Source organism: Crocuta crocuta, unplaced genomic scaffold (genome assembly GCF_008692635.1).
Source record: "Crocuta crocuta isolate KB4526 unplaced genomic scaffold, BGI_CrCroc_1.0 scaffold7, whole genome shotgun sequence".
Classification (NCBI taxonomy): domain Eukaryota; kingdom Metazoa; phylum Chordata; class Mammalia; order Carnivora; family Hyaenidae; genus Crocuta; species Crocuta crocuta.
The window spans coordinates 6,923,259-6,947,525 of NW_027531904.1; the positions used below are offsets into that span (position 1 = coordinate 6,923,259).

At 56.1% G+C, this 24,267-nt stretch overlaps 1 protein-coding gene across 2 annotated transcripts; it reads right to left on the reverse strand.

The window, feature by feature from the left end:
- Positions 1 to 6,328: 6,328 nt before the first annotated feature.
- Positions 6,329 to 23,357, reverse strand: MAN2A2 (mannosidase alpha class 2A member 2). Of its 2 annotated transcripts, XM_077774322.1 has the most exons (23): positions 23,108 to 23,357; positions 22,270 to 22,527; positions 22,053 to 22,197; positions 21,762 to 21,933; positions 21,215 to 21,342; positions 20,857 to 21,030; positions 20,272 to 20,458; positions 17,858 to 18,035; positions 17,371 to 17,573; positions 16,979 to 17,161; positions 16,711 to 16,825; positions 16,406 to 16,473; positions 16,079 to 16,244; positions 15,363 to 15,599; positions 15,025 to 15,147; positions 14,612 to 14,726; positions 14,246 to 14,379; positions 13,943 to 14,084; positions 12,046 to 12,179; positions 11,678 to 11,752; positions 9,376 to 9,570; positions 9,115 to 9,225; positions 6,329 to 8,528 (listed from the first exon to the last, which is right to left on the reverse strand). In XM_077774322.1, exons 1-23 carry the CDS (start codon positions 23,237 to 23,239, stop codon positions 8,376 to 8,378), a joined length of 3,528 nt encoding a protein of 1,175 aa, XP_077630448.1. In that variant the 5' UTR covers positions 23,240 to 23,357; the 3' UTR covers positions 6,329 to 8,375. The 2 variants fall into 2 exon arrangements, with proteins under 2 accessions (XP_077630448.1, XP_077630449.1); XM_077774323.1 differs by lacking the exon at positions 11,678 to 11,752 and having other exon boundaries at positions 23,108 to 23,356.
- Positions 23,358 to 24,267: the final 910 nt, after the last annotated feature.

Here is a 24,267-nt window from a genome sequence, read left to right on the forward strand (position 1 = left end):
GTTCTTGCTGCTCCTTCCCCAGCCTCCTGAATGGAGCATTGGGATGCGGGAGACCTACCCTTCAGCATGGCAGGGTTCTGATTGTGTCACCCCCGGGGGAATGTTCCTCAGGTTGAATGTCTCAACCCCTCTGAGCCTAGTTTCCTTACCAGTGAGACAAGGTGTGTAATTATTAGGGTTAGAGTATGTGGTGTCTCAAATGGAGCCTGACACATACGTGCTCAAAAAATGGTAGCAGCCTTCCTCCTTAGGAAAATGGGATGGGGTGGCAGACGTTTTGGAAGGGAATGCCACCTGCTTCGTGGCTGCCCTTGCTGAGCCCTGGAGAGACCCCAGCAGCAACACTGCCCGGCCGGTAGGGGTCGGTAGCCCACCCCAGGTCTCAGCTCCGCCCCTTTGTCAGTGCCTTTGGTTGCTAAGTGACGTGGGCTTCCGGGCACCTCCGGAAGTGGTCTGGAGCGGCCCAGCCGAGGGAGCCCTGGGGTGGGCGGGGTTTAAGAGGGGGCGGGCCGCTTCGTGGCGTCGGGGGTCAGAGGTCGTGAAGGGTTTTTGGTCGCTGCTGAGGCTTATTAGCCCCTAGGGACGGGCACGCCTGGGAGATCAGGAAGTCGTTGTGAGGTCAAAGGCCATTCCGTGCTAGGTCACGACGGTTGTGTACCCAAAGAACACCCCATTGCAGTGTCTTGGGGGGGTGGATGGTGAAGGGCAACAAGTGACTTTAAAGGGAAAGGAGTTCATTGGGGCGCCTGGGTGGCTCAGTCGGTTGAGCTTCCCATTTGCACTCAGGTCAAGATCTCATGGAACTTCTGAGTTGGACAGCGCAGAGCCTGGAGCCTGCTTTGGAGTCTGTGCCTCCCTCTCTCTGCCTGCACTCTGTCTCTCAAAGATAAATATTTTTAAAAAATTTAAGTAAGCATTTTTAAAAAAATACATAGGTGGCACCTGGGTGGGTCAGTCAGTTAAGCGTGGGACTTGGGCTCAGGTCATGACCTCACACAGTCAGTGGGTTCAAGTCCGGCGAGTATACTCGTTTTTTAATAAAAACTATGCTTACTGAATGCAGGGGTAAATTGTCACAGGTGCTCACTGTTTCACAACACCTTTTCACATGTGTTACTTCACCTGTCCTTTGTAATAACCAGATGCAACAGTGAAGGGGAGGGACACTGTTCTCAAGACCATGATGCCCTCCTTTTGCCCCACTACTAGGCCTTTAAAAAAAATTTTTTTTTATTTTATTTACGTAGTCCCTACATACATCCATCATGGGGCTGGAACTCACCATGCGAAGATCAAGAGTCACAGGCCCTACTGACTGAGCCAGTCAGATGCCCCCTACTGGGCATTTTTAACCAGACCAGAGCGACCACACTGAGGTCAGCTCCACACTCCAGACATGGTAAAGATCAGGTCTGAAGTGGCTAGTAGGGCTGGATGGGTTATGAGTCCAAGGCCTCCCTAGATAACCCGTCTGATTTTAGCCAATGTAGTGGCTCAATGTAGATATCTATTTTTTTAATTCAATATATACTTTTAAATAACCAGAAACTTCAAAGTTCGAAGTACAGAATAAGTAACTTTTTCCCCTGAGCCATTTGAGATTACAGGCATACCTTGAAGACATTGCAGGTTCTGTTCCAGGCCACGGCAATGAAGACAGTATCACAGTAAAGCAAGTCGAATGTACTTTCTGGTTTCCCAGTGGATATAAAAGTTAGGTTTACATTATACCGCAGCGTATTAAGTGTGCAAAAGCATTAGGTCTCTGAGAAAACAGTATATGTACCTTAATTTAAAAATACTTGGGGTGCCTGGGTGGCTCAGTCGGCCAAGCGGCCGACTTCAGCTTAGGTCATGATCTTATGGTTCATGGGTTTGAGCCCCACATCAGGCTCTGTGCTGACAGCTAGCTCAGAGCCTGGAGCCTGCTTCAGATTCTGTCTCTCTCTCTGCCCCTCCCCCGCTCACACTCTGTGTCTCTCTCTCTCAAAAATAAACGCTAAAACTTTTTTTTAAATAAATAAAAATACTTTATTGCCCCCCCAAAATTGCTAACCATCATCTGAGCTTTCAGTGAGCCATAATCTTTTTGCTGGTGAAGGCTCTCTCTGGCTTGACGGCTGCAGACCAGGGTGGCAGTTGCTTAAAATAAGACAGTGAAGTTTGAGGCATCGACTGACCCCGCTGATGATTTCCCTAGAGTGAGCGATGCTGTTTGATAGCACTTAACCCACAGTAGTTCTTTTAAAATGGGAGTCAACCCAGATTTCTCTTGCTGGTTCCGCCACATCTGCAGGGACTTCCTCCACGCAAGTCTTGACCCTCTCAAAGTCATCCATGAGTTTGGAATCAGCACTTCCCAACTGGAATCCTGCGAATGTGGATATTCTGGTTTCTTCCCATGAATCATGTATATATTAATGGCATCGAGATTGGTGTGAATCCTTTCCAAAAGGATTATTGCCTGTGCTTTTGGTATCCTGAGAAATCATTGCCAAATTCAATGGCATGTAGATTTCCTCCTGTTTTCTTCTAAGAGGTTTATAGTTTTAGCTGTTACCGTTGGGCCTTTGATCCATTTTTATTTTTGTATATGGTGTAAGATAAGCTTCCAACTTCATTCTTTGGTATGTGGATATCCAATTTTTCCAACACCATTTATTGAAAAATGTGTCCTTATAGTACTTGTTTTGGAGTATTTTTAAGTATCACTCTGTAAACCTTTTTTTTCCTTTTAATTTTGTTTTTAAGCAATCTCTGTACCCAATGTGGGGTTCGAACGCACAACCCTGAGACCAAGAGCTCCATGCTCAACCAACTAAGCCAGCCAGATGCCCCTGTAGCTTTCTTTTTTCCTTTAGGAATGCTTATGAGATTTATCATGATGCCCATAAATGTTGAGCTCATTGCTCTGAACTACTTCATAGTATTTTTCCATATGGACAGTATTTTCTTTAGGCACTCCTCTTTTTGACAATTGGCGATTTTGTTTTCAGCTTTCAGTACATCATGTAGTGCTCCAGTGAACATTCTCATCCTCAAAAATTCCTTTGTGCGTGTGAATCTTGAGGAGGTGTGCTTGTATTTCCTCTGAACAAGGACCCCTGGAATTACACCTAACACTCTTGCTATCTAGAGTTCTCATTCCTGCCTCTTTTTATGCTATATTATAGTTTATAGCCAATACTTATTAGGTATACCTGCCCTTGGTTTATGCACCCTGGATTTTTTCCCCCTGAAGCCACTGAAGTTTTGCACACTGCGAACTCTTAGCCTTTGTATGTTTGAAATGTTATTATTTCCCCCTCACTCCGAATGACCGTGTAGCTAATACCGAATCCAGAGTTAGTGGTTATGTTCCCTAAGTGTGAATGTGCTATTTCCTGGTCTCCAGGTATCCACTGCTGCTAACTATCTGTCTGCTGTCATTTCGATGGTCTTTCCTTTTGGAGTTTCTTTCCTCAAAATCTGGTTGATTTTTAGGGATTTATTTGCAATATACGTAGGTGAGGATTTTTTTTTTTTTAAACATACGTTTCTTGGAACTTGGGTGAGCGTATTTATTCACTGCAGGGACTCACACACGTCCTTCTTCATTTCTGAAGGGTGCCTCCACCGTCTTTTTGAAGGTTTCCTCTTCCCTACTCCCTAGTCTCTCCTAAAAGGGCTACTAAACATTATGGTAATGCCTCTAAATCTATCTGCCATATTTCTTTTTAAATTTATTTTTGAGAGGTGCCTGGGTGGCTCAGTTGGTTAAGCGTCTGACTTCGGCTCAGGTCATGATCTCACAGTTTGTGGGTTGGAGCCCCGCGTCGGGCTCTGTGCTGACAGCTCAGAGCCTGGAGCCTGCTTAGGATTCTGTATCTCCCTCTCTCTCTCTGACCCTCCCCTGCTCACACTCTCTCTCAGAAATAAATTTTTAAAAAACATTAAAAAAATTTTTTAAATAGTTTATTTTTGAGAGACAGAGAGAGGGAGGGGGAGAGAGAATGGGAGAGGGGCAGAGAGAGAGAGAGAGAGAGATGAGGATCTGAAGCAGGCTCTGAGCTGATAGCACCGAGCCCAATGCTGGACCTGAATTCATGAACCTCGAGATCATGACCTGAGCCGAAGTTGGACACTTAACCAACTGAGCCACCCAGGCGCCTCTACTAGACTGCTATCTTCCTTAACCTCTCTTTTAGGTTTTCCTTTTATCTCTGTGGTGTGGTCAAGTGATTCCTCAGTTCTGTTTTCCAAACCCACAAAAGGCTTTATACCGTTTGCACAGAATCCAGTGTTTGTCCCATACACAGACTACATTCACATTAAAGCACTGTCTGGGGCTGCTTCTGTTTTGTCAGGTTTTTAGCTGGCAGCCTCTTTGCCCAGCCTGGTTCTGGCCTTCCTGGGTTAGCCTTGGTGACCTGTCTGTGCCATGTGGACTCAGGTCACAGCACTGCCATCCTTCGCTGGGCTTTGTCTCGAGCTGCAAGCCTCCCATCTGCTCAGGCTTGGAGTTTTCTCTCCATTCCTGGTGAAGGGAGAGTTCCTCCTGTATGACTCAGACGATGCTTTCACGCTGCAAACATCTCACTTGCCATTCTTAGGTATTAGGAGTTGAGGAGGCGTAGATAGGTGCGCTCACTCCTCTGGTTTGAGTGCAAGTCCCCAGGCAGGCTGACAGGGAGACCCGTCTCTCCTCCTCCACTGAGAGAGCTTCTCGAGGCGTCCATACTCAAGTGCGGTGTTTTCAGTCTTCAACCCTGTCACATTCCAAACGCTGAGAAGCCCTCATCTCCATCCCTAGGGTCTCCTGTGCCCAGAGTGCACTTTCAGTTCAGGTCCACTCTCAGGGAGGTCCGAAGTCAGGCCCCAGAATGGACAGACTCTTTGCAGACCCACTTGGTCCGGGTAACTGTTAAGATCTGAATTATTTCCCCCGGGTCTCACATAAAATTGGTTTGCTGGGAAGATACGGTCTCCTCCCCCATCACCTGTTCTCGCCCTTGAAGTGTCTGTTGTTTGTACGTATTGTTGTTAGTGAAAAACAAAGATGTTCAGGGAGCTCTATTTTGGATGGTAAGCTGCATTCCCACCACCCAGACTGACTCTCCCCTCCGTGAGCGCAGGAGTGCAGTTAGCTGACCGCGGTGACCGTGCGGTAGGCAGGTGAACTCGAGGTTACAGAGGTCGCTTTCTACAGGTTTCTCTCTCTATGGCCGGCCCCTAGGCAAGCTGAATCAGAGCGGCACCTGCGGCTGCCTCACCCTGCACGGGACTGGGTTCCACCTGGCCATGGGCCTCTCTTCGTGGAAATGGGATCATTCTCAGTGCACACAGGGCTCCCGGGAAGAAGAGAATGCTATTTCCGGTGGTTGAAGTTGCTTCTGTGTCACGTCCTGGTTCTAATTATGATTATAACCCTCAGAACGGAGGCCTCCGCGCCCGCACGTGGTGGGAAAGGACAGCTGCTTGCCTCTAAATCACAGGCCCATTTCCAAATTAGATGTGCAAAAGAATCACCTGGAAGCTTTTTTTTTTAAAAAAAGATCCTTTGACTGCCATCCCAGAAATTGGTTCAGTGGACTGTGCCCGGCAGTTTTTCCTCCTTCATTCTATATAGAAACGTTTGTTTCTTGTTCGTGTTACAGGTTGGTCTCAGTGAGTCTTAGTCTCTGCTCCACAGGCCATCAGTCTGACATCCAGGCTGAAGGAGCAGCCCTGGCCAGGAGACGCCAAAAAGCTGGACTTGAAACTGACACTTCTGGTGATGCTGGACCGCACCTTGAACAATGCTGCCTGACGTCGTTTTAAAAGGCCAGTGTGTAGCGTTAAACACTGTTCCTGGCAGAGGAATGCTTTTGTGGGACATCTAAGATCTCCAAAGATACACAGCCTTTATTCTGCTCATTTCCTAGGGGCACACGGTCTCCCTCATCATGTGATTACAGGCCATATTACACGAGTAACTGACACCCGCTATAATGTAACTGTTTAACATCCTTTACTAATCAGATCACAGCTTCTATTTATTGAGCTCCTCTCCGTACCAGGCTCTCACTGAGCACCTCACATCGATACTCTCACTTCCTCCACAGTGACGCAGAAAGGATTCCGTGTGCCCTGGCCTGATGCCGCCAACGGCCCTGGATGATCTGGAAGGACTCTTGACCTTCAGGTAGGGGCTGAGCACACCTGGGGGGACCTTCTCTGAGGACCCCAAAACAAGCTTTAACGTAAAGTGATTAACTCGCTGATTTTCGAGGTGCTGCAAACATTTTCTCCTAGTTTGTCATTTGTATTTTAACCTTGATGTTTTTCATTGTACAGAAAACTTCCAATATTTTTTGGTAATAAAATCTGTTTAATCTTTTCCCTTGTTACATCTTCCAGGTTTTGTGTTATGTTTAGAACAGAGCTCTCCACACCAGAGGTATAACACCACCCTGAATTTTCTTCAGTAATTTTTGTTTAATTTTTTCATTTCTTCCCTCTGGGACTAATTTTTGTGGAAACTGTGAGCTACAGATCTAACTTTGATATCTAACTTTTACTTTGATAGCCAGTGTCTTAAAAGTACTATTTAAAGCAATCCATCTTTTCCCCACTTCAAATAATCCTTTTATCCCACTAAATTCCTGTCTACCTGGGTCTCTCCTTCTGGACTCTGACTTTGCCTCCATCTGTCGGGCTGTCTGATCCCAAACTAGGTCACACGGACCACGCGTGGTCGCCTGAGAGTCCCTAGGACAATGCCACAGGGCACGTGCCCTTCCCCACTTTGGTGGCCCTTCCCCTGCCACCGGCTCACCACCATTTGGAATTTGTTAGTATTCTCACATATTTACTCTTCCAAATGAACTTTAGGACTCATCAAAATTCCAAAAGTATCCAATCACACTGGAATACACTGAATTTATGGGCTGGTTTGGAGAACCACAATCTTTAGAGGTGCGTGAGGTCTATCGTTTGTATCCGCCTACAGAATGAATGGACTTAGTAGCTCTCCAGCTGATTCGCTTGGATTTGAGAGGCTGCCCTTCCAGCATCTCCAAATAACGACAATAGTGACTTCCTTTCCTTCACCTGCTCTGCTGTGGGGATTACGATGCCAGGACCCTGCTAAATAACAGCACGTCCTTGGCTAATTTCTGACCTTTATGGGAATGCTGAGGGTGTCTGACTCTTTCAAATGTCATGAACTGCTGGTTTCTGATACAGATTTTTACCTAGATTAGAAGTTTCTTTGTAGTCTTAACTAAGATTTTTAATAAGGGACAGATTTTAAACTTTACCAAATATCGCTTCGGCATCTACAGAGACCGCCAAAAACTTTGCTCTGTTAATCGAAGCTGAAGAAGGCTGCTGAGCAGGCCTACTGCCTCCTGATTCACTCTACATATCCCTAGTCCCTGTGCCAGAATTCAGATACTTCCGTAAAAGAACATGCCATGGCTGAAGCTTCCTGGCCTGACTGTATGGGTGGGGCAGAAAGGGCAGAAAGCCTTCTCAAATTGCTCACACTCATGGGGGACTGGAGGCTTCTTTTTCTTTCCAGGGAAAGGAAATATGCCACACCAGATGCTCCCAGGGTGGGACTCCGGAGGAGAGTGGTGTACAGAGTACAGGAGCCAGAGAGGGGTCAGCGAGGATGGAGGACACCCCCACATCCCTGCCGCCGTCCCGCACATCAGCACACAGACCTGGCGCCCAGGCTCAGATGGGGCTTTCAGTACCTGAAGCGTCCTTGACCTCTAGCCATGACACGGTCTCTGGGGAGGCCTTCTTGCCTCACCACAGCCCCCAGCCGGGGCGTGCAGGCCAGGGAGCCTTCACGGTAGAGGCGTCACATAAAGTGGAGATTCCTCCTCCTCCTCCCCTCTGCTAACTCTGGGTCCCCATCCCCTCTTCCCAGCCATTACTCAGTTCCCGCTGGTCACATAGGGACATCCAGTCCCTACATAATCAGAGGACCCCCCCACAGCCAGCTCTCGCCTCCAGTGACCCTGGCACTGGGCCCCTACCCACTCAGCCTCCCCTACCTTTTCTGACCCTGCTTCTCCTCCATCCCATTTTGGGAGAAGGGTGGGTGCTGGAGCCTGTGCCCAACTGGGTGCTGCTCACAACCCAAAGCAGAGGCTGGCACCGCCCACTCTGACCAAGGACCCTCCGGCCAAGATCTCACTAGCATCTGCCCTGTCTACCCAATGCCGGGCTTGGGGTTGCCACCGAACACAGAAGCAACGAGAAACAGAAAACGAGGGCAGAGCCCAGTCTGTCACAGTTCTGAGAGGCGGATCGGGACAGGATACCCTTCTGGTTTGTCCAACCCGACCTTACATAAGAGGCAGTCTCCGTGGATGAACTTTCACTTCAGGCCACAAGAAGCGCTAGCCCAAGCGGAGGCGGAAGGTGGCAATCTCCATGGGCTCCAGATAGACGTCAGTGCTGTTGGAGGGCGAGGCCAGAGGGTACAGTAACGTCAAGGAGGTTGGCTGCAGGAAAGCCACATCCAGGCCATGGAAAAGGCTCCCCAGGGCCACCTGTGGAGAGGAAACGGGGCACAGGGCTGTGCCGGGTGCTCACACGTGACGTGACGCAGCTCTTTCTCTGTAGGACTTGCTCTACCTCTTTAAGAACCTCACCGGGGCCCGGCCCCTCCAGCAACATGGTGCCTACCTGCACGTGGGAGTTTGTGTTCAGGCCAGGGCTCACTCCGCTCGACCCCCAAGCCCGGCCACAGACCTCCGGGAAGGTGCCACTGCACCCAGTGGCGAGCTTGAGGACGGGGACCGTGTCAGGCCCGCTCTGGGATCGCCAGCGGCCAGCACGGGCCGTGGCACATGGAGGCACTTACCAGCGCCCGCCTGAGCCGCGACGAGAGCTCTCAGAGTCGCAGCACAACGGCTTTGGGGTTTTATTTCTGACGTTTTCCACCGCGTCCGGCGGTGGCCCCTACTCACGGAGCACATGCCACGTCCAGGACTTACCCTGGCCGGGCCTCAGTTGCTGAAAACACCCATCAATGGCTTCTCCCTTGCTCTCCAGCAAGCCCGGGGCGACCCGCTGCGCCACTCACCACGGTCTCCCCGAGCCCCCTGCTCCTGCCTGGGCCTGGGCCCCGCTCACCTTGCCTTGGCTCGTGGTGCAGTTGAAGCCCAAGTTCTTGGCCTCAAGGCCGCAGTCGAAACCCTTGCGGTGTAAGAGGAGTGCGGTTTCTGCCGAGGGCAAGGCATCGTCCTGGGTGACAGACACACGGAGGGCGGTGCTCACGGGCTGCGAGGCAGCACCGGGGCGGTGACGGGGACGGGGACTGGAAGCCGGAGGAGTTTGGATGAGGAAAAGGCCAGAGTCCGGTCCTGGAGGCGCACAGGGGAGCAGCGCACTCACCTCGGCCTGCAGTGTCCGCAGGTTAAGCAGGTGGAAATCACAGGGCAGGGAGGAGTCCAGGGGATGAAATGAGCGCAGACCGGGGCCCGGGAGCTGCCTCTTGGCTACGGGCAGGGCGAGCACTGGGGTGTTCAGGTACGTGGAGGTCAGGTGGCTGAGGAGGGACGGGTAGCTGGTAGTGTGGCCATCCTGGACCTGCAAGATGAGCCGAGATATGGATGAGGGGGCAAAGCTGAGGCGGGGGTGAGGGCGAGGGTGGAAGCACACCCGGGTCAGTCCCTTGGGAGAGAGCTTCCCCAAAGTGTCTGGAGCGCTCCAGGACCTTCCTGTGTGGCCACTTCCCATCTCCTCCTCTACCTTGTGGGGTGTCTGCTTCCACGACACTGTTGGGAGCATACACTCCGTGAGCACCTTCCATCTCCCAGCACAGACCTTCCGTGCGGGAGGAGAAGGGGCCAGAGACGGACGGGCGCCCACCGCCGGTGGAGCGAGTACCCCGAGTGACCCTGCGGTTCCAAGTCCAGCCCCACATCCACAGCGCCAGCCCTGATCCTCAGGCCCGGGGCTCCCCCAGCTGTGCCGACCGTGGGGGGGGGCCGCTTAGGTGGCTGCCCAGGATGCCGCACGCACAGGCCTAAGTGGACTTCCCCCAAGGCAGCCGCTTTTCTGTCCTCTGGGACCTCTGTCCCTAGTGCCACCTTCCTTCCAAACGCCCAGAATCTCTCGTTTCCGTCTTCCCTGACTTCCATCCCCACCTCGGCAATGTCCTCACCCCCACCCCCACCTCTCCCTCCCGTGGCTCAGGTCAAGCCACCGACACTTCTTCCTGCCTGAAGAGCCTGTACACCATCAGCCACCTCCAGTCTCCCTGAAGATCCACCCCATCCCTGCTGTTAGACGGACAGGCTGAGGGCAGAGTCCGACAGTGACCCTCCCTGCTGAGGTCCCGCAGTGGCCTCCCACAGAAAGTCCAGGACCCCCAGCCAGTCATTCTGGGCCCCAACCCATCCCTGACCCCATGCTAGCCCAGCAATGTCCACTAGAACTTTCGGCAAAGATAGAAATAAGCTATACCTGTACTAATAGAGTAGCTACTAGCCCCTTGTGGCCACTGGGCACTTAAAGGTGGCCAGTATGACTGAAGAAATAAACTTATTACTTTTAGTTCTTTTAAGTCTATTTTGATTGAGAGAGAATGTGAGTGGTAGAGGAGCAGAAAGGGGGAGAGAGATTCCCAGGCAGGCTCCATGCTGTCAGCGTGGGGCTCAACACGGGGTTCAGACTCATCAGTTTTGAGATCATGACCTGAACTGAAATGGAGGAGGACATGCAGGCGGCCCTGTATTTAGTGTCAATTAACTTAAATAACCACATGTGGCTAGAAGCTACCAGGCTGGACTAGCAGCTGTGGTCTAGCTGAGTGAACTCACTGCTGTTCCCCATTCATGTGGTCTTTCCTGCCTTCTACCCTGTCACTAGGTTCTTGTATTTTTAAAAAAAACTTTTTTAGGGGCACCTGGGTGGCTTTGTCGGTTAAGTGTCTGACTTCCACTTAGGTCATGATCTCGCGGTTCGTGGGTTTGAGCCCCGCGTCGGGCTCTGTGCTGACTGCCAGCTCAGAGCCTGGATCCTGTTTCAGTCTGTGACTCCCTCTCTCTCTGACCCTCCCCTGCTCACGCTGTCTATCTCCTAGAAATAAATAAAAAAACATTAAAAAAAATTTTTTTTTAAGGTTTCTTCATTTTTCAGAGACAGAGCATGAGTGGGGGAGGTACAGAGAGAGAGGGAGACACAGAATCCGAAGCAGGCTCCAGGCTCTGAGCTGTCAGCACAGAGCCCGACGCGGGGCTCGAACTCACAAACTGCAAAATCATGACCTGAGCTGAAGTCGGACGCTTAAGCGCCTGAGCCACCCAGGGGCCCTGGTTCTTGCGTTTAGATCAGACCCCCATTCATCACAGCTGTGCCTGGCCAACATGTCCCCCGGAAGTTGTCCTCGATCCCCTTGGCTCACAATGTTCCCCCACTCCTGCACACCAGCCAACCTACTTGTACGTTATTCTTACACACGTAGCTGACCCCCCAGCCCTACTCCCGAGTGAAGTCCTGAAGAGCAGGGTCAGTGTCAGGGGCGTCTGTGTCCCCCTCAGGCCCTAAAGCACAGCAGGTGCTCAGTAGCTCCTTGGTGAGTAAGGACTGGGCCACAGACGGGGGGGACCGGCTGGCAGGCTGCATCCTCCACAGGCTCCGAGTCCAGCCACCACTTGCTAGTGCTAGTTCAACACCCATCGCTGGCCCTTACCTCTCGGTCACTGCTCCTGCTGCTGTGAAAGATCAAGCCCCTAAACATGGCTGCCAGTTTGGAGAAAAAGCCAGGCTGGTGGGGCAAAGAGAGCCGTGAGATGAACGGGGCTGGAGCGGACAGGGTTAGAGAGCATGGAGGCGGGAGGGGCACAGAGGAAGGCGACAGGGGGCTCAGGGGCACGGGCGACAGGGCGCTGTGGGAGAAGGGAGGTGCCAGGCTGCTGGAGATGGAGAAGCAGAGCGCCGGACACGCCCCCCCGCACCCCAGGAGAAGCACTACGCTCGCCGCCCCCTCGCCCGCCTCTAGCTCTGCTGCCCAAGCACCCCGCCCGACCTGGCTCCCCAGGAGAGAGGCCCAGAACTCACCTCGCTGCCCAGGGTTCGCCGCTCCAGCAGGAGGCGGAAATGGTTGCAGGTTCTTTTGTTGTCCTTGAGCCCCTGGCCCAGACCCCGGTTGTCGTCCTGCATCAGCCGACGGTCCAGGATCACCTCCAGTTGGCCTGCGGAAGTTCACTGTGAGCCCCAAGCAGATACTGGGCTTCTGGAAGAAGAATCCCGACCACAGGCCCCGAGGGAAAAGCCCGGGGAGCTACAGCCACAAGCGGGGTCACTCGGGAGGGGAGGGGCTGGGGGACCCGGAGCTGGAAGGGGGCCGAGGGAAGGGCCAGTATCACAGAAGAGGAAACCGAAGAGGCCCGAGGGGGCAAGCGGGCCCTGGCAGTTGACCACGCATGCTCAGGACCCGAGGAGGGACACGGTCCCGAGTGCTCGGGCGGGGAGCGCTAGCCACACTGGCCATCCGAACAGAGGAAACCAGCGAGCACAGAACTGCCGTCAACAGCCAGCAGCGCCTGCTGCGGAGGCGCTGGTCCAGAGCTTGCTGGGACCAGAACCCGCGCCCTCCCGCCCCCGTTCGAGGCTGGGCCAGACTCCAGCTCTGCCGCCTCGTCCGTCACAAGCAGAGTGCAGAGAGCATGGGCAGATGGCAAATCAGACAGAAGCCCAATTAGGTGTCGTTTAGGGCTGCCCTGGGGAAAAGGGACGGCAGATGACCGCCTGTGCTTTCTTGGTAAAATATGCTTGGGGAAGGGCTCGCCGCAGAGCTGACATACGTTTGTCCCAGTGCCTGTTTTTCTAAGAATCTCCTGAGAGTGTCCACTCAGATGGCCCTATCCATCTCCGCAGCCTGATGTTCTGACTTCGTAGTTCCTACGTCTTTGTACCCTGAGCAGTCTTTTTTTTTTTCCTTCACATTTATTTATTTTTGGGAGACAGGATAAGACAGACTGTGAGTGGGGGAGGGGCAGAGAGAGGAGACACAGAATCCAAAACAGGTTCTAGGCTCTGAGCAAGCACTCAGCATAGAGCCTGAAGCAGGGCTCGAACCCACGAACCATGAGATCATGACCTGAGCCGAAGTCGGACGCTCAACTGACTGAGCCACCCAGGCGCCCCTTGAGCAACCTTTTTCAGAAAGACACCTGAAAGTCGTAAAACGGACCCGTGCGTATAAAACAATAATTTCTCAGCACGCTCTTTTCCAGAAGGGCAGAGAGAATCTCGTGGGGGTCAGCTAACAGTCGACAGCATAGACAGAGCCGTGGCAGAGTCTGACAGCGGGGCGATCAGAGCCACCCTCCTTCCGCAGGGGGTTAGGCCTCTACTGCCCCGGCCACCAGCCCCAAGGAAAGGCCTCTCTGCTAAGCCCTGCACAAAGGCTCTGTCCCCAACACGAACGACCTGAAGGCCTCAGAGGCCACCAAAAGCAAACTGTTCACTTTACCCTGAGGATGCAGGAGCCAGCTCGGTGGGCCCAGCCCCAGGCCAGCACTCCTCATGCCCTTGTTTTCCTAAAGACGCCATTCTCTCTTTTAAAAGTAGTATACGTTTTTCTCCTTTGCTAACTATTTCATTACAGCATCGTATGCACTTTTCCAACTGGCCCTATTCCCATCCCTGGGCAGGAGAGTTAACTGTTCAAACACCATGATGCTTTTTAAAGGGGTCCAACGGGGCTCCCACCCCCCCTCCCGTCACCTCCAAGGCTGCCTCCGCTAGGGGCGAGGGTGGCAGCGGGGTTTGGCCCTCCTGCAATGCGAGTGTGTGACTGACGGGAGTTAACGGCTCGCTGGTAATGGTTCTGCAGGCACAGAAGGGGTGCTGACTGGGTAGGGGTAGGGCCTGCTGAGGGGAGAGGCCCAGGGCACAGATGGGCTTCCACCCCACCCACTCCCCTGTGCACCAGCTCCTGTGCCCCACTCACCATCGTGCAGGCTGGAGACGCCCAGGGCCTGTGCAGTGTGCAGGGTGAGGCGGTTCTGGGCGTCCTGGATGTAGGCCATGACCGGCATAGGGTAGAAGTTGGCCTGCAGGGGGAGCTTCTTCAGATAGCGCCGGGGCAGCACCTGGGAGGACGAGGCTAGGAGGTCAAGGGCATCCAGGCACCATGTGGGCCCAAACTCCCCAGGTGATCCCTGATCACCCTCGCCTCTGATTCCTCCTCCTCCCTCGGGGCAGACCGCTCCCAGGGCCTGCTGCGTGCACTCTCCGAGGCCCCAGAAGTCACCTGAAAGCCATTGAGGTCCGTGAAGAAGGCAGCCCGGCTGTCAATGTCTGTGTGGATGCGCAGGGCCAGCTCCTTGTTGACGTAGTCCCGGATGTCCACCAGGGACGACATGTCCAGGGACAGCCCCTCCACCCCTGGACACAGAGACGAGGGGCGAGCATGGAGAGGCCGCACCCAGCCCCCCGGCGACGCCCTGCGTTTCTGGAGAACACTGTCTCCCAGAGAATTACCGTGAGCACCAGTGAAAACAACACGTTTGTTGGGAACAGACGCGTGAGCAGTGAGCAGAAGGAAAGCAGGGCCCAGCTCGTGCAGCCCTCCCCTCCACTCCCCTCTCCTCCCACCTTCCTCACGGGTGGGGCTCACCGGGCAGGTTATAGAGCCGCACCGCCTGGCGGACGTGCTCGTAGTACGCAACCACCTCCGAGAAGAAAGGGCCTTCGGTGACACGCAGCACAGGGGGGTCCCTGGGGACGTAGGGCTGGGGAAAGAGCAGGCAGCCGCTGAAGCCGCAGAGCAGAGGCAAAGCCCGGAGGCACCGGCCCGGCACCGGCAGAGGCACCCGCTCCCGGCAGGCCCCGGCCGGAGACCCCTGGCTGCCACTCCTCGGCCACCCCGCCTCCCGGAGGCAGCCTGGCAAGCGAGGCCCCTGGCAGGCGGGGACCGTCCTGGAGGAAGGCCCGGGCCCCTCCTCCTCACCGCCTCAGTTCACACGGCTGCTCGTGCCCTCTGCTAGCGGGGCCTCCGGGGGCCGGGGGCCCGGGGGGTCTTCAGGGTACCTGGGCCTCCCCGTCAGGCAGGAAGAGGTAGGCTCCGCTCTTGTCTTTGGACGTGCGGGTGCCATAGACGAGGAACTCCATGTCCACCCGCTGCTCCCGCTCCTCGTCCACCCTTCGGATGCTCTGCCAAAAAACACAGCCCTGACCCCTGGCCCCACACCCGCATGTCAGGCCTGCCCCCTGGGAGGGCACGGACGAACTTCCCCCAGAAGCCAGCCCAGCTGCCCCTCACCGTCAGCCCGGAGCCAAGACGGCCCGCCCTGAGGCCCGCCGTCAGGTGACGCGCCACCGCCACGCGCACCCCCCCTCCCTCCGGCACCCCGGCCCTGGCCCTTTACCTTGAGGAGCCCGGTAAGGCCTGAGAACCAGACCTGCATGTAGCGATTGCTGAGGGCGAAGTCGCTGGCGCCAGAGTCAATGACACGTAGAGGGAAGGCGTCCTGTCTGCTGACGGACAGCTGCCGGCCATGCAGGTAGACACGCACGGAGGAGGGCAGGGTGCGGTGCCCGTCCAGGCCCAGCTGCAGCTGCAGCACGCCAAGGCCAAGGGCGGGCAGGCGGATGGGCACGGACACCTGCCGGCACAGAAAGGGTGAGGGAGCACAGCCCACGGCACGGGCACTGGTTGCGGATGCGGGCCTGGGATTCTGCTCCTGGGGCTTTCGTACTGAGAAAGAGAGAGCCCTGTACCGGCTGGGGCCTCTGTCTCCTCCTCTGAAGGTGGAAGTGACATTACTTGCCTCCGGTCAGACTTCTAGGAGTCTCAAATGCTACCTGAAAAACTCTGAAATGGCGATTACGCATTAAACTATCAATAAACGCTTGATGAATGAAGAAATAACAGGGCACCCTGGCCGCCATTCTCACTATTATCACAGCTCACCTACCTTCACCTGCCTTTTGGGGACAGACCCAAATCCCAGCTGGGCAACCCCTCTCCCCAAGTGCCTGTCCCCAACCGGGGGCGTAAGCAGGAGGGTGGGAGGCTGGTGTCACGGGCAGACGGAGGCCCCGGGGAGAGGCCAAGGATGAGCACAGAGGGCCCCCACCTCACCTGGTAGACATCAGGGACCACGTCAGTGGCAGAGCTCCAGTGCGCACCGATCTGCACGGCCAGGGGCTGACCCTCCTCAGAAAGGACACGCACGCGGGGCGAGCTGACCAGCAGGGACACCAGGCTGAACCGCTCCCGCTCCAGCGGGTTGAAGAGCACCACGTACCTGCAGGGAGAGGCAGGGGTACCCAGGCAGGCTCTTCCTGGGCAGCAGAGGCAGGAAGAAAGGCCAAGCCAAGAGGCACGCGGTATCTAGGCAGGTGAGGGGCGACACACTGTCAGGAGCCGGAGTGGCTTTGCCTCTGTCCCCGGCCTGGTCGGGCTCACCTGGGCGAGGAGTCCAGCTGGATTACTGTGCGCTCTGGGAGGGCATCGTGATTCAGCCGGGTGTCGTCCTAGAATTAAGCGGGTGGGAAGGGAAGACCCGTCACGGGGCTCGGCTCGGCGCCTCGCCTCCTCTCCTGCCTACCCTGGATGTGGACCAGCAGCTGCCCCGGGCACAGATCTTTCACCCCAGGGCAGGGCAGGAAGAGAAGAGCGACACTCTCCCACCACTGCTCTTGCATGGGCCCGCACCCTCCTGAGGGCGCCCCAAGCAGACCAAGGAGAGTGGGGGCGGGGGGGGGGCTCACCATTTGGAGGAAGGGAGCCTCAGGCTGGAAGCGGTACGTCTCCTTGTCCCCCAGCACCAGATAGTGCGCTGCGTTGATGATGACCTGCTTCAGGTTGACAAGGGAGCGCAGGAGCCTGGGGGACAGGGGGTGGGAGAGGGACTATGGAGGAGGTGGCCACAGACAGACTGTGCACATCACCGGCAGGCCTGCCCCCGACCGCCCGGCACAGCCTTTCTTTGGGACAGCGGGCAAGGGGGAGCCGACGGGGAGGAGGAGAGGCCACCACCTGACGCCATAGTCCGCCACGACCGCCTCCTTGGCGGTGCCGGTGATGGCGTCGTGGTGCTGGAAGAGCCCCAGGGTGCGCCGAGCTTCCGTCAGAAGGGCGAAGTTGGAGAGCGGGTACTGGCTAGCCAGTCCGGCGCGGCGGGCGTGAGCCACAGCCAGGCTGTACAGGATCTCCGCGCCCCTGCCCGGAGAGAGAGGTCAGCCTCCTGGCCACACGGCTCCCAGGCCGGCCCTGGCGCGGCAAGCCCCGAACGCTTCTTTCTACCACGTCTCTGCCTACCTTGCTCTCCAAGCCTTTCTAGGGCCTTCCGAGCCCATCCAGCCCCTCCTTAAACCCCACGGCCTTATTCTACTCCTTCTAGCCAGGAAGGGTGGGGGGGTGAGTCTCACCGCAGGTGGGCCTCCAGGACCCGGTCCAAGCTCTTGTAGAAGGGCCGGGAAGTATAATAGCCCGTCCAGTAATGGTCCTCGCGGTCAGCGTAGGAGAAGAAATCCCCGCTCAGCACGGGAAACCCCGGAGGCCGGACCCCTGGCTCCACCCCAGTCCTCTTGTACAGAGCGTCAAAGTAGTCAGAGAGGGTGCCAAACTGGGCCTGTGGGGACCCCAGAAACTCGCTCCCATCAGTTCCAGAGTCTTCTGGGAATTGTCAACAACTCCCCAACCCCCACACCAGGGGCAGGGATTCTGCTTACACACCCCACCCGCAATCCTACCCTTTCCCACCACACGCAGAAACCGGGGAGCCCAGGAAGGAATTCTCACACCAAAGGGAGACCCTGCCCAAGAGTCGGGAAGCCCCCAGGAAGGGCCAGGCTGCAGCACTGCGGGGGGGAGGGGCCCTCCCCCGCTCAGCAACCCCCTTCCCGTCCCCTGCACCTGCACGTGGAGGTCAGGCTTGCTGTTGAGGAAGTCAAAGAGCCGCTGGTAGTTGAAGAACTGGGCGTCCCACTCCTGGGGCTTGTCGTACCGGAAGTCGTCCCCCAGCGGCACCAGCAGGACGTTGCTTCGGAACAGGCGGGACTTCTTCCGGTACTGGTCCAGGAGCAGCGCTGCCCTGCAGGCGGGAGGGCGCGGGCCCCACGCACAGTCTCGGCACGGGGGAAGGGAGCAGGGCGCCCCACGTCTTTCTACGCTCGGCTTCAGCCCCCCCCGGCTCCAGGGCCGTCCTTGGGACACCACGCACAACAGCACGCCCCTGCCCCATGGTCCTTCACACGCAGCACAGACGTGCCGCACTCCCCTGTGCCTCCCTTCAGGCTCTACAAGCCCGGGCCCCCTCACCTCCACCCCACCCACCCCTGCATCACCGGCGGTTCTCCAGGGGCCCAGCAGTGGATGCAGGAATCTGGGTTGGGCCGACCCCCAAACAGAAGGCAGGACACACCCCTGGGCGGCCCGGAGTGCCGCATGCGTGTGCAGGGGCGCCCCTGGCAGGCCCACGGTCACACCAATTCTGACGTCAGCCACCACGCGGGTCTCCCACGCGTGTGCTTCAGCAAGGGCCTCTCTACCATCCTGACCCTTTCCTATTCTCTTTCCTCAGGCTAAAGGTGGAACCTTTCATTTATATCTAATAAATCTTATCTGGTTAGATTCGACTCACATAGCACACAACCTACTGAGATCTTTTGGGATCCTGATCCTTTTGGGGGGGGGCGGGGGAGTCTTCATTCTCACACCTCAGCTTCACTTCACCTGCTAGTTAGTGATATAGCACAGCTCTGAAGACCTAGAATCAGAGCCAGACTACACCAGCTCCGCATGTACTAGGCTGAGGGACCGAGGGCAAGTTACTTAACCTCGCTAGGCCTCAGCTTTTCATAAAATGAGAATAACATCAGTACCTACCATCATAACGTTATGAAAATTAAAATGAACCAAATAAATTAGCATTTGTTGAATACTTAGAATAGCGCCTGAGAAGAGGCACCTGGGTAGCTCAGTTGGTTAAGCGTCTGACTTTGGCTCAGGTCATGATCCCATGGTCTGTGAGTTCAAGCTCCGCGTTGGGCTCTGTGCTGACAGCTCAGAGCCTGGAGCCTGCTTCGGATTCTGTGTCTCCCTCTCTCTCTCTCTCTGCCCCTCCCCTGCTCACGCTCTGTCTGTCTCTCAAAAATAAATTTAAAAATACTTTTTTTTTAAAAATGTAGACTAACGCGTGGTACACGGTAGAAACTGCACATATATGTTTGTCACTTTCTTTTTCATCCAAGTTACTGGTAAAATCGGTAGAAAACCAGAACCTTGTAACGTATCGTTAAAGCCCTTTCTCTTTTTAGACCAACCTAGTCGTTGGCACGTTATGGGTGTTGTAGTTCAGCCAGCCACTAATCTACTTAACTGTGCTGATCGGCTTGTATTTTCTACTTTGTTCTCAAGAGAAGACTCCTCAAATACCATTTCCCCCCTAATTTACCGACCACGTAAGCCTTTCGAAGGAGAAAATGAAGTTACTCTCGTGACTTGCTCTCTGCAAAGCTGGGCCAGCATCTGCTGGTCACAGCTGCTGCTTTAAGAAAAATCACCCCTTAACAACCCTAGATTCTTGCTTGGAATCAGCATTTAGATTTCTGGTTTCCAGAAACAAAAGACCACTTTCTTTCCCTTTCAGTCACATGCTTCGCCTCGTGGACATCATGGAAATCAGAGTGTTGTCTCATGAAAACCAGTTCAACTTGTTATATTCTCAAGGCTAGCTGGTTCCAGGTCACCCATAATCTGCTCTTTCAGTGGGGGGAAGAGGGTGCTGCCTTCTGCCACAGAGACATCTTTAAGGGTCCCCAAGGACCCTGAGGGGGACAGGTGTGCTTTCTGTGATGCTGAGGGCTGTCGGGCAGGACTGAATGTGCATGTGAAGGGGACCCAGGCCCACAAGCACTGGGGAGTCCTGGCCTACACTGAGCGAAGGCAGGATGCCTGCACGAAACAAAGGCCCATTAGGCCACGTGCTACAAGGAACTTTACCTAGAATTATTCACTTCTGAGTCAGTCAACGGGCTCTGGCAGTTTGACAAGATGCTGGCAAACATGCTCATTTGGGGAAATGAAACCATTCCGGAAGCAGTGGTTCCTTAGAGCTGCCCCACTTTTCCAGGGAGGCTCAGTAAAGGAGCCGCCACCTTAGCGGCTGTGGACCTGAACTCACCACCTGAGCCCCTTCCCGCCCTCCCCCCGCATTTTACAGACATACAACCCGAAGCACCCCTGTGCGGCAGAGCCCACACCGAGGCCAGGTCTCCTGGCTCCTCTGCGGGGACGGAAAACGGCCAGCCGAGGCTGGGAACAAATACCTCTCGGCCACGTTCGCCTCTGTGATCGCCCGGGGCGGCACCTTCCAGGGGCAGTTGATGCGCCCACCAGGCAAGCGTTTGAAATCAAACTGGCAGCAGATCTTGGGATCCGGGCCACAGGTGTGGGGCACATCGTAGCTGTAGAAGGGCATCATGTGGCAGAAGATGTCTGTGCTGGAATCCGGGTCTGCAGAAGACACACCGGGCAGTCGGCCACCAGCAGGCGGCCTCTGGGGCCGGGCACGGGATGCCAGGAGGCAGGGCAGCTGCTCCAGCCACATGCAGCTCTGACAGAGGGGAGGGCTGGGCCAGACTTCAGGCTGCAGAAGACGGGCAGGCCGAGGGTCACAGGACCCAGGGGGGGCTCTGGAGCCCACAGTTCCCGGGACACTCAGACCCGCAGTATAGACAGGGGGCCCTGTAGAGGCCAGAGATCAGCGTGACCCCAACGTAAGCTGAAGGAGGACAGCACTCCTGGCGGTCGGTGCAAGTGCTTGCCGGTCTGCTCTGAGGGACACGGGTCTCGTGCCTGCCCTTCGGCAGTGAGAGCCCCTCCTGAGGCCCCTCCCCCCTACCTGGTCTTACCCCAGGTCTGTCTCCACATGAACTCCAGGCTGTAGGTGGAAGCAAAGTGCTTCTTGATGGCATAGTGCACTCTCTGGATCAGCATGCTGGTCAGGTTGGCACGGCGCAGCAGGTAGGGAATGGTGGGGCTGTATCCGAAGGGGTCCACGGCCCAGCCAGAGCGCGGCGTTGCCCCTGAGAGGGCACGGGAGCCAGAGGTGCCGAGGCGTTCAGGGCCGGGGACCCAGCTCCCTTCCTGCCGTCACACCCAGCCCGTGCTGCTGGGATCAGCCGAGAGAGGAACCACCCCCGTGCCCGTCCCCGTTCTTCCCTGGGCCCCGCTGCGAGGGCGATCTCTCCTTCCCGAGCCCAGACTCACCGAGGTTTTTCTCCAGCCACTGGTGCCCCTCAATGAGCTGGTCGATCAGTGCAAAGTAATGGGAGTTGGCCTCATCTGGCATCACCCAGCCTCCTGTCACGATCTCCAGCTGCCCGTTTCCCACCAGCCTGGAGTGAAGGACACACTCAGCGTGGGGCAGCGACGCTCTGCCCAGTCCCGCCAACCAGAAGATGCGAGACCTGGGCACACGGGCCTCGCTGAGCCCGCTCACCCACACGCGGGGCCCTCAGGACAAACATGCGGCCTCCTCTGCCTCCGTACAGCCTCCGTGCCATCCTGGCCCTGCCTCTCCCTGGACCGGGCCCCACGCTCCCTCTTCACTTGTGCACACAGCTCTAACTGATGACCCAGAAGCCAGCACGCCAATCCCTGCCTTCTCATTCTCGGCCCCTTCCCCAGCCCCCTGGCCCGCTTCCCCCTGCCTCTCCCTGCCTCCCTGGCACCCACAGCATGGCTCTCAGCTGCTCCGGCCCTTGGCCCAGGACCCAGCGGCCAGCCCTCCCATGCCTCCCTGGTGGGCACTGGCCTTCGGACGGCTGCTTTCTTTTGGGCGTTGATGTTGTCCCACCACTTGGCGAAGAAGGAGACTTCGGCCCAGAGGAAGCGCCGCCGGGGGTCCTCCTGCAGCTTGGACACCATGCTGTTGAGGATGTGCTGCGTCTGCTCGGTGTAGTACTTGTCAAAGGTCTTGATCCAGCCTAGGGCGCCGACACAGGGGCCCCTGAGGACGCCAGCCATCTCCTCTGCCCCTCCCTCACCACTGCCACCAGAAAGCCGTCCGCACAGCCCGGGCCCCGGGGCTCCGCCGGTTCCTCACCTGGGTCGTTGTGAGAGTGCGGCACCACGAACACCAGCAAGTCTTCGGCGTCCCAGTCGTGCGGGCTGTAGGAGATGTCGAAGCCTTGCTTCCACACGCCGCCATCCACGTTGTCAAACGGCAGCTCCTCCGATATGCTCAGCATCTGCCAGGCCAGAGAGCAGCTCAGCGCCCATCCACAGCCACCAGCGGCGGCCCCGCCGGCTCTGCCCCCTACCTGCAGCTCTGGCTTCTGGCCCCGGCCCCCCAGAGCAAACTGGCAGTCTTGAGGGGAGACGGAGAAGAAGCTGGGCCGGGGCTCCGGTGGCACCACCCAGGAGCCATTGGCCGTGTAGTAGGGCACCATGGGGGGTGGGCCCTCTGCATTGGCCGTCAGCTCCAGCACCGAGTCCTTGATGTGGCTGATGATCTCGTGGTTCTCCTCCAACAGCTGCTCCAGCTGCTCGATGCGGTTCTGCAGCACAGAAATCTGGCTCTGCCAAAAAACCAGAAAGGAATCACCCAGGGCTCCCATGCCACAGGGAAGATCTCCGCAGGCGGCCCACCACCCAAGGCCTGACTGTGATCCTTCCCTCCCCAACTGCAGGCAGAACCATGAATGAGCCTACGGGGCTGGGTGGCTCCGGTCTGTAAGGAAAGATGTACGCATCACTACAGACAGCTGCGATCCACTTGGGTTGGGGGCACCCTCACTCCCTGGCTCATGGACAGCAAAGATTTCATCTCGCACGCCTCTTCTCACCAACCGGTGTGGCCCGTCAGGAGCCCTGTGCTGATAAGGACTGCATCCGGGCTTACTGGGAATGACTGCTGCAATCCATTAGCAATGTCTGCCAAGAATTCAGGAGGACGCACCGGCAGTTTGGCAGTTCATCTTTACCCTTCCTTCTTTCTTTTTTTGCCATCACTGTTTTTTATCTTTGGGTTTCTAAAAAATTTGCCTTTTGGGAAGACACGTTCCTGTCCTGGGCTGACCCGGACTCCCAGCCTGAGGACTCCCAGCCTGAGCTCAGAAGACTTGCACATGCAGAGATTAGCAACCAGGCATGACTCACCCGGGGGAAGTTCCCACCATTCTGGTGCCGGGTGGGATCATGCTGCACTCGGTCCAGCATGAGGTAGAGCGAGAAGACGGCCACGCAGAAGATAGCAGCCCCACACACTGTCACCTGCTTTTTCAGCTTCATCCTGGCCTCCACACACACCTGGCAGGAGGAACACCACCACAGGCAGCTCCAGCAGGCAAAATCCCTTTGCTGGTCTTTCCACCGAACGCCCTAGCAGGGGCCTGAGCGTTCCTCTCAAGGAACACCTATGTGCCTGACTCCAAAAAAAAAAAAAAAAAAAGCAAGTTTCTAAGCACCAAATCCCAACACTGGCTGTGGATCCGGACCCAGCCTGGATGCTACTCTCTTGGCTGAGACACAGAAAGCACAAGTATGTGAAGCTGGTCCTGCCTGGTCCTGGCAGGAGCTCTACTCCGAGGGTGCGGAGGATGCTCTCTCCCAGGCTCGTGCCATAAAAAACACAACCAGATAACTTCCCAGCTCTGACTGCAGAGTTCACCACACCACCTCCCGATTATAACCAGCTTTCTGCAGCGCTCGCCTACAGGAAAGATACAGCCAATCAAAGGAGGTGAGTGTCCAGGTTCCTTGGCCACGTGCTTCTAGTTTCCGAGGAACAAACTGGCATCTAGTTAGATTCAAAGAAACGGACAGGAAAGCCTTTCTCTCTGCCCTCTTGGATCAGACTGACCCTCACCAGAAAGAGTGCCCCTGACAGCACCTCTCTCATGAAGAAAAACACAATGAGCTGAAAAGCAACAGCAATGGCTTGTATTTCTAGCATAAAGCGGCCCCGCATCTTCTCCCGACCGGCTCTGATTCTTGCAGTGGGTAACTTTCAGCCTTTGCTTACGGAGCACTCTGGGGACCCCTCGGAAAGCCAGAAGTGTCGAAGGTGCCCCGGCCAGGGGGAGACTGAGCACCGCGGGGCTCAGTCGGAGGACCAGTGCCCNCCGCCCGGGAGACTCGCTTCTGCCCTGGGGCCACGAAGCTCCGTAGCCTCGGCGCCGTTTGCCCTACTTAGCGCGATCTGATTCCGCACAGAAGCCTCCGGGCAATATTTTTAGCCCTTGGAGGCTGGGTCTAGGCCAAAGTGGGTGGAGCTGCGGGAGAGAGTTGGGTCACAGGGTGGGTGGGCACCTGCCTCT

Bases quoted from the DNA above. Each gene is read 5' to 3' on its own strand.
- MAN2A2 (XM_077774322.1), bottom strand. From the start codon at position 23,239: ATGAAGCTGAAAAAGCAGGTGACAGTGTGTGGGGCTGCTATCTTCTGC. The intron at 21,343-21,761 runs GCCAGTGCCCAC...CCTTCACTCCAG, and splicing joins AAGAAAGCAGCCGTCCGAAG to GCTGGTGGGAAACGGGCAGC. The intron at 17,574-17,857 runs GTGCAGGGGACG...GGGTCCCCACAG, and splicing joins AGCCTGACCTCCACGTGCAG to GCCCAGTTTGGCACCCTCTC.